Raw genomic sequence first — 20303 nt, 5'->3', positions numbered from 1 at the left:
ACAAACAATCATAAAACTCTTCAACTAAATGAACAAAACAACAAAAATGAAACTAAAAGGGTAAACAATGGTGTGGCCTACGACCTTAGGAGAAGACTCTCCAACAGAATTCAATTTCCTGAAGTCCAACAAAGTGGGGACTAGCCTGATCTCTAATGGCAGGCTGTGCTCTGTGCTGCTATGGGTCTGCAGAATTACTGATATATGCTCCCAGTGCTAACAGTAAGAATTTATTGTAAGTGAAAAATGATTTATTGGTCAGATACTTCACACATCTTAGAAGAGTTCTTAGTACAGATTTTCTACAGTTCTCCCACGTTACTTAATAACACAATGCTCCTCAGTACGGTAGGTGTAAGTTATATTCACAGTTTCACAGAAATACATGTTGTACAAATGTACTCATAAACAATTAATATCATACATTATATAATGTTGTTTGAGTGTACATCCATAATCATGCGTTCTTATCACAATGTGATTTGATTAAAAAACAATTCTGAACAGTAAGAAATAACGTTATAAGCTCAGTGATAATTATTGATATAATGGGTAGGCATTCCAGGGGCTGCATTTCTCCAATATTCTTTTCCCATATTAATATTAATTATTACCCAAAATTGTTTTATTAAGCAATTTAATCAACGTACTATCTTAACAAACCCACGATGCCAGTAAAAAAATCCAATACCAAACCACAACCTAAAGAAAAAAAAATCCCCACCAATGAACCACAAGACTCCTGCACATGCCTTATATACTTTGTAACTCTAAAGGTTAATGAAAATTCCATCAAATGTTCTCTATGTGAAAAATACACTCATCATGACTGCTTGGAATTACCCAAGCAAATGACTCAATTCCTAGAAACATCCAATTATGCATTTCCATTTTTCTGCCCACCATGCAAAACCAAACTGGACAAACATATAGCCATTTTGAAAGAGTTGCGCCATAGAAACAGGAATTTCATCCCTTGACACCATAGTAGCATCACTGTACACTTTAAATGAAAGATTAGCTAACCTTGAAAAAAAAATACACAACACAAAAACCTGAACATCGAAGAGCTACAAACCAACAACTGCAACCTAATCCAATAGCTACAAACCAACAACTGCAACCTAATCCACAAAAAAAATAAATCCAACCAATAATGATATCCCAATCCTCATCAGAGAAGCTGTCGAGTATGAACTAAAGCGTCCTAACACCATCTTATTTGGTCTAGGGGACATCAATAACAATTATGATATCACAATTGTCCGCAACATCATCAGTGACTATCAAGCATCAACCATATCCCCTGATGAAATACTTGACATTCCCCGCATTGGCCGAGAGCTCAAAAACAGAGACAGAGACGGCTCTGTGGCCCCACACTTCCGCAGAGTCATTTGCAAAAATGAATTAAGCAAACATAAATTCATTTATACAATAAATTCACTTGCCAAAAACAACAACAACCATAAAAACCTTCGATCTCATCCTGACCTAACCTTACAGCAACGTGCCCACTCCCGTATGCTACACACAGAACTCAAAAATCATCTAGACAATGGAGAGAAGGACCTGTACATTAATTACCATGCAGATTGTACCAAAAGAAAGTCACACAACCCACAACAAAGCATCCAACCCTACTTCAACCAATCCACCATCACCCAACACTAGGCACGCACGCCCTCAACTACCTTAATTCAAACTACAACTAACCTTAAATGGAAGCCTCTCAATGCAAGAAGCCTTGTAAATAAAATACCTGAATTTCTCCTGTTACTAAATATGGCTAAATTTGACATCATATTTGTCTGTGAAACATGGCTCAACGCATCTCTCCCTGATTCCATTACCTCAGTAAGAGACTTGCATGTTTACCGATCAGATCGTGAAATCTGTAGAGGAGGTGGTGTTGCTATGTTCTATAAAAAGTCTTTACATCTAAAAAATATCCAAGTTACCCAGGAGCTTGCTCTTCCTGAGATCATTATCTGTGAACTGACCTTAAATATCACATTTCAGTTCTTACTATGTTACAGAGCCCCTGATTATGACATTGAACATGTAAACAAGCTAAATACACTACTAACATGGGCAGCATCCTGCCCACACGCCTTTATCTTTCTTGGTGACTTCAATCTACCTCATATTAATTGGACCCTAAACGAATGTACAACTGAATCCACACATGCAACCTTCTACAATGCTGTAACAACTAGTAACCAACAATGCTAGGCTTAAAAACTGCCTCGATCTTATCTTCTGCAATAGTTTGAATTCAATTTACGGAATACAAACTAAATTACCCTTTTCCAACAGTGACCACAACATGATTGACATTTGTCTCAACATACGTCCACACAAAAATAATCACAATGACAAAATTCCCAATTATAACTTCAAAAAAGGCAACTATTATCTTATAATTAATGAACTCTCTTCCCTTGATTGGCAATTTCTATTCACTGGATGCAATACTGTTGAAGACCATTACAACATATTCTTACTAGAAATCAAAACAGCCATCAAACTATATGTATCAATAACAACTCCCAAAACCAGGAAAAACAGATTATCCATAACAATAACGAAGCTTCAATCCAAAAAGAGATTACTTTGGCGGAAAAACAAATCTGGTCATGTTACCAACTTCAAAAGCCGATACAAAAATCTATGCCACCAAATAAAAACTGAATGCACTAATTATCACATTAAACAAGAGGAAAACCTTGTATGCACAAATTCCACCTGCGTTTTCTACAATTTTGTAAACAACAAACTAAAAGACTCAAGGTCCACCCCACCCCTGAAAGGACCTAATGGCAAAGACTGCAACGATGACACCATCAAAACAAACCTCTTTAACACATTCTTTGGCTCAGTAATTGTAAACAGCATCGGATCAAGCCCAGTACTCCCTAGTTGAACCACAGACAACTACAATATCTAATACATATCGATTTTACAGAAGACATTGTTGAAAAAACACTGCACAATCTAAAACCATCTCTATCTATTGGACCGGACGGAATATGTGCCTACTTCTTAAAAAAGCTATCCACTGCCATAGCCGAACCTCTAAGCATAATCTTTGAAAAATCTTTCAGGAGCAGCTCCTTGCCAAAAGTATGGTCACAAGCCACAGTCATCCCCATCTTCAAAAAGGGAGACCCCAGCCTAGTTGAAAATTACAGACCAATCTCCTTATGCTGCATCACCTTAAAGTCATGGAATCAATTATTAACCAATCCATTATCCTCCACTTAGAGACAAACAACCTATCTCTAATAAACAATTTGGTTTCAGGAAAAAATTATCCTGTAATCTGCAACTTTTACATTGCAAAAACATATGAACTACAGAACTTGATCAGGGCAAAGCAATAGACGCAATCTACATAGATGTCTGTAAAGCCTTTGATTCAGTGGTACATGACAAAGTACTCCTAAAATTAAAATCTTACAGTATCTCTGGACACCTGCATAACTGGATAGAAGCATTTCTGTTAAACAGACAACAAATGGTCAAAATTGGGAGCGTCCTATCAAATTCTGTACCTGTCAACAGTAGTGTTCCCCAAGGCAGTGTTTTAGAACCAACTCTCTCCATACTATACATAAATGACCCCTGTGATCATATTAAGAGCAACTGCGTTCTCTTTGCTGATGATGTAAAGCTATTCAACACCACAAACAACACTACTACCCTCCAAAAAGACCTTGACTATGTATCAGAATGGTCAATCAAATCTCAACAAATAAATGCTCTGTCCTACATATTGGCAAAAAAAAAAATTCAGAAAATAAAATACAAGCTGAATAGTCAAGACATTGTTGAGGATCCAAACTTTGTCAAGGACCTTGGAGTACTCATCTCTAATGACCTAAGTGCTAGAGCCCACTGTAACTACATAGCCAAAAAGGCATTAAGAGTTGTTAACCTAATCCTATATAGCTTCTTCTCTGGTAATATCACACTATTAACTAGAACATACAAAACATTTGCTAGACCTATACTTCAATACAGCTCATCAGTCTGGAACCCATATCATGTATCTGATATTAACACAATTGAAAAAGTCCAGAAATATTTCACAAGAATTGTTCTCTGCTCCTCTACTCATTGCAGAATACCTTATGCCACCAGACGTGAAAATCTAGACCTAGAAAACCTAGAACTACGCCACCTCTGGTCTGATCTAAATATAGTATATAAAATCATACATTGCAATGTCCTACCTGTAAATGAATACTTCAGCTTCAGTCATAACAATACAAGAGCACACAATAGATACAAACTCAAGGTAAACCACACCAAACTTGACTGCAGAAAATACAACTTCAGCAACAGAGTTGTCCATGTCTGGAATACTCTACCTGACTCAGTGGTTTCTTCCCCAAACCCCAAAAACTTTAACCTTAGACTGTCTACTATTGACCTCACCCACTTCCTAAGAGGCCGGTAGGGGACGTCATAAGTGCACCAATCATTCCTACCGTCCCTGTCCTATTGTTTCTTTTTATTTTTCTTATAAGTATCTATCTCATGTATTCAAAACTATGTTTATTCTTATACCTGTATCTTGTAAGCAATTGACAAATCAAATAAATGCTAAACTCAAAGGTTTATTTTTGCCACAGATCACAAGAGAAGTCATTCCTTAACATTTTGTTTCTTACTTCAAGCTTTTAAATTATGGGTAGATCTCCACTTAGAACCATTTATTTAGTGACTCTTCGAAAGTACAACAGGACTAAAAAAGGTAACTTATGACTATTTTTCGCACTTGCAAACCATTGCAGCATTCCTATGGTCATGTGACCAGCATTTGACTGCAGTGTTTATGCAGTGTCCTGATCATCTTTTGCAACCCTCTGACAAGCGAAGTCAATGTGGAAGCCAGATTCACGTAACAACCATTTTCCTAACTTAACAATCACAGAGATTCACTTAACAACTATGGAAAGAGGCAATAAAATAAGGCAAAAGTCACAAAACTGTCTTGATTAGCAATGGAAGATTTGGAGTTAATTGTGGTCACAAGTTGTGGATTACCAATATGCATTTTAGCAGATTTGGAAAGCAAAGTCAACCAATATATGCAAAAACAAATAAACTAAACAGGAAGAAAATTAGATAATTATTTTAAGACAGAGTACCTTTTATCCAGCTTGCTGTCAATGAGATCTTGGGTTTGGTTGGCTGAGGTTCGAGCAGAGAATACCAGAAAGTGGCTGATATATTCTAATGGTAGGTTCTTCAGAAGTTTGTCTGCTATAGTGAGCGTTTTTCCAGTTCCTGTGGGACCAATACAAAGAACCTATATAAGGAAAAGAAAATTGTAATTATTGTGGGTACATTTGCCAAATATACTTTTTTTTTTTCAAATGATGCTTAATTATAACTTTTTTGCCCAGTAAAATTCAGATAAAACTTGGGGAACATTAAATAACTTTTCGATTACAATGCCAAAAAGAATGTGAAGAATAATGTCCTAACAGTAGTCATGTTTCTGGCTGCTTGAGAAAAGTGCTCCCAATAGTCTAATTGTGCAACAGAATGCTTGCATTGGCATGACAATGCCATTTTTCAATGTCATTTTTCAATGTCATTTTTCAATGCCAATTTTCAAATCACGACACATACATACCGGTTTGTGATTAGTCAGTAACATTTCTAAAAGGCATGCCATTTGGACAGTGTTCATTGTAGGTACAATAATATCACAATAGCTGGTATCAGGCGCCATCTTAAACTCTGTAGAAGAACTCATCCAATTCTGCCAGCATACCTAAGAGAGATGAAGGTACTGATGAAAAGGAGAGGTTATATGGTTTAAATCAGTGGTTCTTAACCTTTTTGAAAGAATTGCCCCCTTGAGCCATTGAGGAAGTTATCATTGCCCTCCTCCCCCAGCATAACCTCTCAATCACAACACAGGGAAATAATTCTTCAATTTATGCAAACACATTTTTTGTTTTCTTTAAAATTGTCATTAGGACATATCGATGCAAATAATTTATTTCCAGTCTTTTCCCCATATCTCAACTGTGTGAAAAATTCTGATGCCACTCAACACTTTATTCCCAAACTTCGTGATACAAGTATTTCATTATTACCTTATTTATTCAAGACACTTAAATGCAATGACCACCGAAAATAAAATTCAATTGCAAGAAAATGAAATGTCCGAAAAAAACAATAACATTTAATGATTTAATTACAAGTGAATTTTAAGATGCAAAAAGACATATAAAAAGGGCATAAGAACAAACCGCAATGCAGGAACTAAGAATTTCAAGATGAAAACTCTGAAACTAAATTAAGATTAGAGGAAAATATATATTTATGCACACTGTAAAAAGGGTAAAAAAACACAAAGAAAATTTTTACAGAACATTTTAAAACACAGTTCAATCCACTAATAGCAAGTGATCTGATGTTTTTGTACGACAGATATACAGCTATTCACTGTACGAAAAAAGTCTCAAAAGTGTCCCCAAAACTTCTCACTCCATTGCTCCCATATCACCCCCACTTCTGTTCCTTTGCCCCCACATCACCCCTTTTCATTCCATCGCCCCCCTGAAAAACAAAATCGCCCCCTAGGGGGCGATATCGCCTAGGTTAAGAACCACTGGTTTAAATTATCCTGTATCTGATATAGGCTTGCAAGTTATTACCCTTCTAATTGCTATTGTGCCATTTGAAAAATGATTGGCCCTCATCAAATTAATATTAATCATAATAAGCCCAACTGGAAGTGGGCTGTGCTGACTCTTCCCGAAATATTGCTTCATCCAAACTGAGGATTTCTTGTCAAAGAAGATTTGGATTTGCAGGGGGTGCAGGGAGATAAAATTTAGACGGGACATGGAAATGGGGATGGATGTATGAGTGACTTTACTTTAAAAACGATCCTCCTTCCAGTATACTTTGAAAATGAAATCATGACAAGATATATTTTGGAGACAAAGGCCATCCGGAGCACTGTTTTTGATGCCATTAGCACCCATTAGCACAGTCTTCACAGCTCAATCAAAGAGACAGGAAGAGATGGTAAGTTTCTGAGGCTCTATCTCCACTTCCCCTGAAACAAGCAAACAATCAACAACACAATCATTATATCCTTCTCATGAACTATCAGAATTACTCCTTCAATTTAATACCCACACATATGAATGCAGGTGCGCCGATACCACTTGGTATCTATCAACACTTCCTCTTTCACTGGTGAAATCTTGTGAGGTATGTGATTAAACCAAACAAAAAGAAAGGGAAGGAATTAGAGAGATATGCACATTGATTGAAATATATCCTTAGCAGTAATGAATGGAGGCTAGTTCTTAATAGCTATTTTATAATTAGCAAGCCATGGCTTGCAGGCTGCCTCCAGCCAACAGCCGCTCTCCCTCCCTCCCTCCCCACCCTCTTTTCCCCTTTTTTTCAGCAGCTGGGAAAGATTGTAGTGTTAAAACTATGTAGTCAACTGCCGTGTGATTTCTGGCTAATTTCTTTCCCTTGCTTTCCCCTTTATTTTTGCAAAACAAAAAACAGAAATTAGAAAGAATAACAATACAAGGTGATCATTTATTTTACTTTATTAAAATTTAGAATTGGTTATTTGAAATGCTGCACAGCCCTGCCCTACTAATTATTGCTTCTACTGGTAGTTATAACTGACTCATTTTTATTTTCAAAAGCATTTCCAGTAACAATTTGAAAATAAATTGAACTTGTACTCTGAACCTTAAAAACCTGATAGGGAAAGACAGTGACATTTTTGTATAAATGCTATGCTATTTTAAATTTAATAAAGCCCATTCTATTTTTTTTAAAAAAAATTGGACTACTTTGGAGCAATGTGTATTGTTTATGAATATAATTAAACCTTTCACCAGCATTGTAGTAAACATATTTTAAAAATTAATTTAACAAGGCAATAGGCCAATATGATATGTGAAGAGTGTTGAGGTAATTCCCCATTAGGAGAATGAGTGCACACAGGGAGACGTAGTGAGAGTGAGATAACACACAACCAGCACACAGATACACTGTATAGTAAAATGTAGGTTTTTACTTCCAATAAACGGTTAAGCAAAGTCCAACAAGCAGCCCAAGTCATACATGGTTAAAGCAGTCAGTTTTTCAGTCCAGGGATGATCCAAATATCAAAGTCCAGTATCATAAAAAGTTCAGTAAGAGACTTACAGCAATCCAAGAAGAATGATGATCAGCAACAGTAAATAGGGAAAAATTTAGGAACCAAAAAACAGTGAACATCAGAACAACTAGCAACTAGCAACAACAGGACAGGTTTCTGGCTCCATCTTATGGCCATTTGAGGAACCACACCCAATTACAATTTTAGCATTCTTTTAAAGAAACAGTATTAAATGTCTATCCTGGTTTATATATTTCCAACCCAACTGTTAGGTGACTATCAATTCCTAACAAAGAGTTTTTGATGAGAATAATAAAAATTGAATTTATTTCAAAAATCCTGAATTTTTGACCTTAGGGATATGGTATTATGTAACAAATACAGATCATTTTTCCCATTAGCATAGCATCTTTTAAAGTCATTCAGTCAATATTGTACCAAAATAACAGTAAAAAGATTTCTATTATTTCATTTATGACTGGATAATACTGTAAGACTCGCTTTAAGAGTTGCTTTATGATGAGATAGGTGGCAAACAAATTAAATAATTTCTAGAATAATGTCTGGAATACTCTACCTGACTCTGTGGTTTCTTCCCCAAACCCCAAAAACTTTAACCTTAGACTGTCTACTATTGACCTCACCCCTTTCCTAAGAGGTCTGTAGGGGGCGTGCATAAGTGCACCAACGTGCCTACTGTCCCTGTCCTACTGTTTCCTTTTATTTTTCTTATATGTATCTATTTCATGTATTCATAACTATGTTTATACTTATACCTGTTATCTTATAATCGCTTGGCAAAATAAAATAAATAAATAAAATAAAAATAATAAATAAATAAATGAGGAGATAGTCATTTTTTCCTTTTACAAGTCTATTTCCTATCTGTAAGTCTATTTGTCCTAAAGTTTGGAACTTCCCAAAAAAGTTACATATGACCACAGAGGCCACTTCCACATGGTTGTCCCAAAGGTGCTTTTTCAAGAGGCAACTAGACTTTGAAAGTTGAGAAAGTCCAGTTGCCTCTTGAAAAAATCAACTTTGGGACAACCATGACCTGGATGACTGAGAATCTCCATAGACACTTCCACATATAGTTTTTGCATTACTCCAGCATCATATCAAAACTTTTGTGATCTCATACTGTCATATGTGCCTGGCAGATGTGTCTATTTATTCCCAGCTCAGCTGCAATATATGTGAAATCACACATCTGAAATGCTGAGGCTTATCCTTGGGCCATTTCTTCACCATCAGTGGCCTTTGCTTTACCCCAGTTCTTGATTTCTGATCTTAACCTAGCCTCTCCTTTCCAACAGAGTTTAGCTACCAGAGCACCATGCTGAAATACTACAATTTCACTGATTAGCAACCTGTCAAAGGTGTATTGCTAATCAAACGCATATAAAATATACCAAAAATGTGGATGGGAGATGACATTGTTTGAATCATGTACACTTTCACTCTTCTGTTGAAGGGGACCTTGATTGGTTCATGGTCTTTTTTTCAGTTTGGAAGCTGATGGTATTAGTCAGGGGTGGGATTTTACAGGGTTAACTACCGGTTTGGGATTTACAAGGTTCAGTGATAGAACCGATTCTATGTCTGCTGCTCTTCAGAGCTACCGGTTCTACAGAGGTGGACAGAACCAGTAGAAACCCACCCTTGGTATTAGTTCATTGTTTTTAAGAGGCTGGGGAGTGAAAATGGTAGTGATATGTAACTGTCTGCAGTCTCACTAAGTTTGACAGTGAGGTCTGATAGTTATTTAGTTATGCTCAATGTAGGTTTTTACAACCATTTACTTGTCTGTCATTTATTGCTGGTACTGAAGTTGAATTTTTAGTTGTGATTTGGCACTAATGCAGAGGTGCTATTCGACTGGTTCGCACCTATTTGGGTGAACCGGTAGCGGTTATTTGGCATGGGTCGCTGAACCGGTAGCAATCCCTGGCTGGCCATGCCCCCAATCCGGTCACCCGGTCACTCACTGGTGATCGCTCTCTTAGCTTTCTGTTCCCCACGTCCTCTTTCGCCCTGGGGAAAAGGAAGAAAGGCATGGACGCTGCAAGTATCGCTTTCCCCATGTGAGTTAAAGTGCTGGAGTGAGAAGGAGTACGGTCTGACAGAAGGGGTGGGGGTGAATTGAGCCTTGGAGCACTTTTGCAATGTAAAAGAAATGCATTTTGGAAGCAGGTCTTTTAAAAACTTCTCCAAGGATTCCCCATGGATGCTGCAAGTATCGCTTTCCCCTTGTGAGTTAAAGTGCTGGAGTGAGAAGAGTGCAGTCTGACAGAGGGGTAGGGGTGAATCGAGCCTTGGAGAAATTTAAAGGAGCTGCTTCCAAAATGCTTATCTGTTAAGTGCTGTGTGTGTGTGTGTGTGTGTGTGTGTGTGTGTGTGTGTGTGTGTGTGTGAAAGAAAGAAAGAAAGAAAGAAAGAAAGAAAGAAAGAAAGAAAGAAAGAAAGAGGAAGGTAGAGAAAGAAAAAAAAATAGGAAGAGAGAGAGAGAGATAAAACTCTGTGCTATTATTTTTAATTGTTCCATTATTTATCATGTGTTAATATTTTACACTGTCCCTACACCTAGAGTGATTTTTCTGCCTTTCTTATGAGCAGGGCTACCACATATTTTTCAAGGTTTACATGCATTCAATGTCTATAGTCCAGAGCATAAAATACACATGTGTCAGAATTATACTTAGAAGGGACCTTGGGGGAACCCTATACCATTTCAGAGAAATGGCTGTCAGTCTTTTCTTAAAAACTTCCAGTGATTGAGCACCCAGAACTTCTGGTGACAGGCAGTTCCACTGGTTAATTGTTCTCACTATCAGGAAGTATCTCCTTAGTTTTAGGTTGCTTCTCTGTGTCCAGTTTCCATCCACTGCTTCTTGTTTGCATTCTGCTTCTTTGGAAAATACATTGTCCCCCTTTGTTTGTGGCAGCCCCTTAAAAGTCTGTTGCCTAACCCACTCTTGAGTAAAGCATGTGAGCCATTTCCTCCTTTCAGTGGTCCATGAAAGTATATCTATAGTATGCAGATGATAAAGTCAAAAAAGTTCAACATTTTTACAGCACTATAGATAAGTTGAGGCTGGGTGACAAGGAATGGCTGGGAAGGGAGGGGCCAAGTGAGGCACCCCTTGATGTCAGTGACATTGAGTTGGCCACGCCCACCCAGTCACATGACCACCAAGCCATGCCCACCCAGTCATATGACCACCAAGCATGCCCACCCAGTCACATGACCACGAAGCCACACCCACCCAGTCACAATACCACAAGCCACGCCCACCAAATAAGCCACACCCACAGAACCGGTAGTAAAAAAATTTGAACTCCACCACTGCACTAATAGCTTATTTTAAAAGGTGTTTCCTTTATTAGTTAAAGCCATTTGCATTTGTTTTGGTACTTTCACTTGTAGACTCAGAAATCTTTTTCCAGCTCCTTTTCTCTGACTTAAGACACCTGCACCAACACACATACCTATGATTAAATAACATCCAAGCACTTTTTCTCAAGGTAGCATTCCAACTTTGTGAGAAGATGTGGACCAGTGATTCTCAGCTCAGAGTAGGCAGTTGTATAAGCAATCAGCAACCATTCAACTTCAAGGTCCTGAAGCATCACAGCAAGAACCCATTAATGCCTGAGAGAGGCAGGGATTTGCACCTTTGTGCATTAAAGAGGCACTAAGACATATAGATAGTACGGTAGCAGTGGAAAATTAACTATTTTGGTTGGCTTGATTCCTGTTTGCAATCAAAATTCTTAACTAACCAAATGGAGACTGTGGGCCTATTGCTAACAGCAGTCTGGAAAATAGATTTAACTATGTAAAGTTAGAGATTTATTACTGAGTTTTGGTTGGAGGAACCAAATGCTGAAAATTCACATTTCCTTAAAAGTGAAAACAATTGTTATGCCTTTCAAAATTTATAATCTTTTAAAACTTTACTAATTATACAGCATTTGCCTGACAAGCTACGATTAATATTCCTAATTTAAAATTTGGGGAGAAAATATAGTAGTAAAAAAAAAAGGTTACCAATGGTTATTCAGAAAATTCATATCAAAGCTGATTCTTAACAGGGCCTTCAACATTGGGAAAAATGGCATATTACCCTAAAATATATTTTTTTACCCTAAAAATATGATTTTTCTCTACAAATATTCAAAATACGCATTTGTAGTTCATTATTGTACCACTTTCCATAACCATTTAAAACAACAATATACATACAAAATATTTTTTGCTGGTTAAGTTTATGGAAATATATGCATTATGCAATTTTATCTACTGGTATTGCAAAGTTAAATGTTCTGATTTTATGGTCATAATGGTAGTGAGAAAATTATTTTTGGACTCCAGCAGATAAAGTACTCTATGAAGCTGTAAACACACTCAATTGATTTTTTTTTGAATGATTTGAAACATGGCCACAGTGTTAAAAATTCCATACTCTTGATTTGAGAATGATGTTTGAACCTCTGAAGAATTAATCTCAAAAGTATATTATATGATTATGAATGAAGTTAGAGCAATAATTTATGCATGCCTGAATAGGGCAGATTATTTGCTCTTTAGGCACTAGAATATGTAAATGACTTGGAAATGTGTGTGTGTGTGTGTGTGTGTGTGTGTGTGTGTGTGTGGTATTCAGCTTTGTTCAGGTATTTTCCCACTTCATTATAGTTGTGCTTTTAAAGTTGTAGCGACATTTCAGCAGAATCTCATCTGCCATCATCAGGCTTGTGTATTGTGTTTGTCTGTATGTCAGGCTTTCACAGCCATTTCTGTTTTAAATTTGGTGCTAGAAACGGCTGTGAAAGCCTGACTCACAGACGAACACAATACACAAGCCTGATGGTGGCAGATGAGATTCTGCTGAAACGTCACTACAACTTTAAAAGCACAACTATAATGACGTGGGAAAATACCCGAACAAAGCTGAATACCATACATATATGCACACACAAAAAATCAAGTAATGATCATCAAGTATGATAGCTTGAGGAAAGAATAAACATTGCTTTGTAAGCTTTCTTTGTAATGGAAGAAAAATATTCATATTTTAGTCACAATATTAATGTGAACAAATAATCTTCTGGGTAGATCATGGATATAAATCAAATATATATATTAAAAACATATATTAAATAAACTAGTTTTAAAAAGGGGGAAAGGAGGATCCAGGAAACCACAGGCCAATCAGATTCTAGATTGATTGGTTCAGTGGTGGGATTCAATTTTTTTTACTACCAGTTATGTGGGCATGGCTTGGTGGGAGTGGCAGGGGGAGGATACTGTAAAATCTCCAGTCAGAGGTGGTATTTGCCAGTTTTCCAAAATACTCAGAATTTCTGCTACTGGGTCTCCAGAACTGGTCAGAACCTGCTGAATACCACCTCTATATTGGTTGATTCTAGAGCAGAAAACACATTGATCAACCTGAGAGAATCTTGAAAACAGTGAAGTAATTAACAAAAGTCAGCATGAATTTGTCCAGAAAGATCTTGCCAAACTAATCTTATGTCATTGTTTGATATGTTAACTTTCTTAATAGATGTTCAGATTGCTGTAAATGTAATATAATATTCTTTGATAAAGAGAACTTATTCCTTTTAATAAAATTTATTAGTGGGAAAAGGTGCTACCAGATTTGTTCTAAGCTTTGGCTGTCATAGACTAACAGACTAACAGACTAACTTCTCATGCTACATGAATGCAGTAAAGGATTTAAGTACCCTATGCAATGCTGATTACAAACTTGTTACATGGAGTCCTTGTGCTATTACTACAATTGGGATCAACAACATCAGCATTAAGCAAGTCATCACATAACTGTGATGGGCGTATGATTTTACTTCTGCCATGGTCATTGAGTGAATCACCCATGGTCATTCAGTAAGACATCAGGTGACTGAAACTTGCAATTTTGGTGCCAGCTTCTCCATTGATTTTGCTTTGCAAATCTATTAAGGTTACCAGAGATAGCAACGTATCTATTTTAACATTGATCTAATAACCAATTTTATTGTCCTTCTTTTTACTTTGAATAATCTTGATCTTTAGTTCCTTCAAACAACGTCCTAAAACTTAATTTCTTTTCATTTTTTAATACTTTCTCACAAAATTCTTCAAAGCTTTATCATGCCTCTTTAGTAAATCTAATATAGGAAAATTATTCAGGTCACTCTCTTGATTTGTTATTTGTATATCGCTTTTAATTATTAAGATATGTCAGTTTCTTTTGTATGTCCAGTGTAACATCTTTTTCCATATCATTCTTGTAGTCATTTTAAAAATCACTTTCAAATCAGTCAAAATATTGTTGGGTAAAACTTGTTTCTCGTTCATAAAATCTTTTAAACACAGTCTATCAATATAGGCAGATACTCTTAAAATTAACTTTTGAGTCCATTATTCAAAAATATCCTTCAATATGTCCAATGTTAAAATGTTTTGCTTCACTCTATATTAGTAAGTCAAATGTAACTGTTCCTAATTGTAATCTTTAGTTCTTTCTAGTTCCCTCTAGTGTCCAATGTTCAAGTTAACGTTCAAAACTTACCTGATGCTGTATAACTTCTCAATCCAAGGTTTCCTAATAGTCAAAAAGCAGTTCAGAAGCAATTTCTGAAATTGACTAAAAAGGAAGTATGCAAATCCAGTGTCCTTTTGAAGTGTCCACAATGGTTGAGCAAGATACCTTTTTCCTTGTCTCCCAGAGATCTAACTGCACCCCCGCGACCCGAGATCTAAACACACCACCCACTGTTCTGCAGTCTCCCCATGAGGAGCAACTGTATGGAAAACTTATGGGTGATCTCAAATTCTATCATTGTCCAGAGAGGCATTACAGAGAACTGATCTACTTGCTACAGACTTAAATAAAGAATATGCATAATCTGATATACAAATAGCCGTCACTTACTGATCATAATCATAACTGGCAAGTCTGTTCTAAGCGATCCAATAACTAAGTGAAACATCACATGACTGCGTTGGATTTAGGCTTTCAGTTGCACGATGGTCAATAAATGTATCACTGTAGATTGCTAAGCACAATAGTATATGACCATGACTTGAACTTCTGGCCACTTCTCCACTGATTTTTCTTGTAGAGAGCTGGCTGTGAAGATTGGAAATGGTGATTAAATGTATGCAGGATGCTGTAAGCATCACAAATGTACATGGTTGTAAAGTGTCCAAATTGCAGTCATGTGACCAAAGGGATGCTTCAATGGCCAGAAGTTCAAGGACCTTTAAATCTATTTTTTCAGCATTGTTATAAGTTCAAATGGAAATCAAACAAGGCAGTTAACAGGTGAGAACTACAGCTATAGCCCTTTTACAAATTAATTTGAGAGAAACAATTGATTAGCAGATGTAGTAACCTTGTATAACCTTCAGGGTTGTAAATAAATAAAATTAAATAAAATTATAAATATACCACCTCTACAATATCTTCATCCTCATCTTCTTCAATACTACTAATTCCAGCATCATCCAGTTTATAGTCATAAACCGTCCCTTTTTCTGGGAATAATAGTTTAATCTATGGAGTGAAAACATGATGAGTAGATATAAGTGTGGAGATAACATTAGAGTGATTCCATCCAATTTATCTTCCAAAATGATTCAGAAAGAAATTATCATATTAGTGATATCTGACAGATAGTTGGCCTGGCAATAATGAAATACATAGGTTCCAGTAATGTACAACATCTTTCTTTAAGCTGTTTCTCTTATATGAAGCAAAGATTCAGAGCAGATGATATAAGATGTCTTACGAGGAACAAACAAGAAGAAAAAGAATAAGAAAACCTAAAGACCTGGCTGGACAGAAATAAAAACCATAAACTAAAAAAAAAAGAAGAAGAATAAATCAGATTGAACTCCGAGGGAAAAAATGCATAGCTCTACAAGAGTGACAATAGACAGACAGAGATTAAAAGAACAAATACAGAAACAAGCAATAAATAAATATTTTGGAGGAATAGAACAATATGAAAATATATTGAAAGTGAACTTTAAGGAATATAGTATAGATAAATAGATGGCTAAAATAGAAAATAATCTTATTAAAATTCATTTCTACTTTCCAATTTCTTTTATTTATAAGTTTTCCTTTTGTAAAATAAAATTTCTCCACCCCAACCATGGAAGGAAGATACAAAAATCCAATTAATTGTTCAGGTTTCCAGCACTGAATATTTCTGTTGCAGCTCCCATCCTCTAGAATCAAAGGTAAGGATTTCTCTCCTGGGGTTCCCGAAAGCTTTGAAAACCTGGTTTGGACCTAGGCTGGAACTTAATGTTTACTACTGTGTTTGTTCAGTGTTAACCTACGCTGTTTGATTTAATATTTTTATATATTTTACTTATTTCTTTACTCTGAAATTTATTTGCCACCCATCTTGTGTTCAATGGCTCTGGACAGCATACAACATAAAAGCATTAAAATAATAAATTACAAAACAATACAGCAGATACAATTTTTAACCCATTGGCAAAGGAGGTAGACACATGGTGGTGGTGGGGGGGGAAATAGGTTTTAATTAGTCAACCACCTTCAATGTGAATCTCCATCATTGGGTCTTCAAGTCATCTAGCAGAGCCAGAGCAATATGCTGCGGATCCCATCAGCCGAGGAATTTCAGCTAACAGGATCCAGAAGAAGAGCTGCTATGAAAAGTCAAGAGGGTATAGAAGGCACCTCAGGGGTAGGAGCCATGGCAGAGAAGGCTCTTCTTCTGAATCCTGTTAGCTGAAATTCCTCGGCTGATGGGATCCGCAGCATATTGCCCTCTGCCAGCACAGGTGGGGTGGGCCAATCCCATCAGGGTGAGAAGCTCCTCAAGAAGTTCCTGAAACATAGCCTGGACTCATGCCATGCAGGACTTTAAAGGTGATAACTAACATCTTGAATTGCAAACCGACAATCAGTGCAGTATTTTAGCTGTCTTTATAACTGCTCTAGTTTTATATGCTGCCCAGAGTTCACTGCAGTTGGACAGCCAATGAATTTAAACAAACCAACAATTGTAATACTGAGTCTGGGCCAAACTGGTTATTGGTGGTTCAAAAAAGGGAATGTGTGCAAAGTGCCATTATGAGCTGATGATAGCCCTTTCCCATTAACTTGCCTTCTCATCTGACATCTTCTTTCTTAACCAATTACTGAAGGCGAGTCGACTTTGGGCATCTCCAGTTGCACCAACACTCCAGATCAAAGCAAATATGAACCAGGATTCTATCAGTTCACCAATACGGGCTGTCTTCTCTGGAGGCATTTTTTTCATTCCCTGAAGAATCAATTAACAAAACATACTTAATTCTAAAACTTCTCAAATATTCAGTATTTATGTTTGATTTATTAACGTATTCCTTTTCTATCCACCTACCTTGCTACTCAAAGTAAATATTTCACTCCCTATTTCTTTTAAGCAATCTAAAATAGACATACAATTAAAATGGACACTAGATTAATGAACAATTATGATCATAATCTGGAGCCATTTCAATTGGGTTTATGGCTGGAAGGTTACTAAAACTGCTTTGACATCTTGGTTGATGAACCCATGCTAGAAAATAGATGAGAGGAAAGTATGGTCCTGCTTGTTCTCCTGAACCTCTTGGTGGCTTTTGATACCATTATCTATAGTGGATAATTGCCCTCTGCCCAAATGATTTAAATAGCAAGCAGAAGTACAGAATTAACAGTTGAGATTGCATATCTACTGTATGAAGAACAGTAATATGTTCATTTGACAATATATAGTCAAAAGGGGGCTACTTAGCAATGGGAAATTCTTTGTGAAGAGATTTAAGTACTCCCAGCACACCTTGTGTTTTCTAAAACTCCTCAACAGAAAATGCCAACGTCTTCACATGTCTAAAGAATTGAATACCTATTCTAATGAGTTGTCAGAGTAGGAAAAAGTTGGCAATATAATTTCCTCATTCAAATGAAAACCATAAATACCTTTGATAGAAAGTAAAAAATTAAGTAAAATGCCACCCTATTTCAATTAAGGATCATAAAGGGTGAATTTCCCCCTTGCAGGAAAAAAAAATACAGAAAAGCTTCAAAAAGGAAATACTGGTAAGGGTGATACAGAAATGTTAGTCAGACCTTTTAAAAATTGCTGGATGACAGGAATATTGTATAATTGGAACACAAATAGCTGAAATGGACAGACGATAAATCCATAAAGAAGAAATTGCTTAAACCTTTACAGTAAAAAGATAAGGAACACTTACACTACAACCACAGATTCTGCCGATGATTCCTCTACATCATGAGTAAAAGTAGGAAGGGCGCCATGTTGACATCCCAATTTCAGGCACGGTGTTCAATGTTAGCATGTGGGGAGAGGGCTCTAAAATTTCCGTACAGGATTTGGTTTGGTTTTGTGGTTTAAATGAGTTTCCAAATAATTATGTTTTTTTTTAAGGTTTAATGGAATTCTTTTTAATTTGTTTGCTGCCAAAGTTTCTTGAGTAGATGGGTAGTTATATAGATTGGGCAGAGAAATAAATATATGTGGCTTTGTAAGATATAAATATATGTGGCTTTATATGTGGCACTAATGACTTTTGGGCAGCCTGAAAGACAAAAGCAATCCTAATTATTGCCAATCCAGCTGTAAGTTTCAAGATTTAGATAAGATAGATTCCTGTGATTTATCACAAAGAGATATGGAATTCCAGATGGTGTGAATAGGAAAAATCGAGACCCCCATTTGTGATATTTCATAGGACTCTAGCCTCTTTCCATTAGTATTTATCTACATGAAACTGCTGGGTGAGATCATCTGCTAGTATGGAGTGATAATCACCATATAGATGATAATCAGATATACAAGCCTACTCCTTGCTGACTAGCCGAGGCCACCTGGATTCTTTTATCTAGAGGTTGTGGGGTTTTGCATGGGAAGTATAGTCTTCAGCCCAATCCTAGCAAGATTTTGTTGATGTTAGGATCTCTTGGATCCCAGGACCTTCCTTGTGTAGTTCTGGATATGGTCTCATTCTTCCAGGCAGAACTGCTACACAATTTGGACTGCACAAATATAATTTTCTTGGATCGGGAGACACTCACAATCACTCAGATCTTAGTCATTTTCTGGCTAGACTTTTGATAATATAACTGTTTCCTTTCTGGAGAAGTTTCTGCCGGCCATCGTTAGTTTTTTTTAATGGAAAAACTTGTTGGTTCCTCAACAGTTTCCTCAACATTTTAGGCAATGTGGATGGAATGTGATAATCAAAGGGTGAAGAGGGAAGTAATAATCTGATCCATAGAAAGCTGATTTCAGCAATAGTTCCTGACTCCTTCTGCCACTCTGAGACTCTCACGTATTGAAGCCAGCTGAAGAAGGCCAAGACTTTGGCAGAAATATTATGAAAGATCCAGAACACTTGAAGCAGGTATATCCAAACTATATATCCTTGTCTTTCTGTGCTAAGACAGCTAGCCTTATCCCTCTGTGGAAACTGCTATAAATTGATCACAGTTGAGGAACCCCTTGATTGGATTCTCAGTGCAAGATAGAACTGGATACTAGGAAACAGATAAAGGAGAAAACAGCTCTTTTGGAGCTCCAATTAATGTATGAAAGAACAATGTGTGGGGAGGGGGGAATTGAAGCAATAACAAATGTTGATGGATGGCAAAATTTAATAAAGGGAACTAACAACATGTGTACATGTTACCATTCAAACTATGCAGCAACTTCCCCTCCCAATTTCTCTTTCTTTCTTTCTTTCTTTCTTTCTTTCTTTCTTTCTTTCTTTCTTTCTTTCTTTCTTTCTTTCTTTCTTTCTTTCTTTCTTTCTTTTCTTTTCTTTTCTTTTCTTTTCTTTATTTTATTTTCAATTGCTTACAAGATAATAGATATAAGTTTAAATATGAGTAAGGATACTGGAAATAGGTATGAATAAATGGGGACAATAGGACAGGGACAGTAGGCATGATTGTGCACTTATGCATGCCCCTTGCAGACCTCTTAGGAATAGGCTGAGGTCAATAGTGGATAGTTTGAGGTTAAAGGAGTGGGGGTTAGAGGATGTAACAACAGAGTCAGGTAGTGCATTCCAGACATTGACCACTCTGTTGCTGGA

General features: G+C 36.6%; 1 protein-coding gene across 4 annotated transcripts in view; it reads right to left on the bottom strand.

Annotated features, from left to right (window-relative positions):
• Positions 1-20303, bottom strand: part of DNAH1 (dynein axonemal heavy chain 1) — a 199825-nt gene that overhangs the window by 52441 nt on the left and 127081 nt on the right. For all 4 annotated transcript variants that reach the window (XM_087924016.1, XM_087924015.1, XM_087924017.1 and 1 more), the window contains 4 exons: positions 17324-17482; positions 15631-15732; positions 5651-5791; positions 5160-5320 (listed from right to left, as the gene is read on the bottom strand). In XM_087924016.1, coding sequence (XP_087780142.1) covers positions 5160-5320; positions 5651-5791; positions 15631-15732; positions 17324-17482 — 563 coding nt within the window. The remainder of the gene's footprint in view (positions 1-5159; positions 5321-5650; positions 5792-15630; positions 15733-17323; positions 17483-20303) is intronic.

This window comes from Pseudonaja textilis, chromosome 2, assembly GCF_049901715.1.
Source record: "Pseudonaja textilis isolate UNSWEBS1 chromosome 2, rPseTex1.2, whole genome shotgun sequence".
Classification (NCBI taxonomy): domain Eukaryota; kingdom Metazoa; phylum Chordata; class Lepidosauria; order Squamata; family Elapidae; genus Pseudonaja; species Pseudonaja textilis.
Note: the sequence above shows the minus strand (reverse complement) of the source record. Positions and strands in the feature narration are given on the sequence as shown.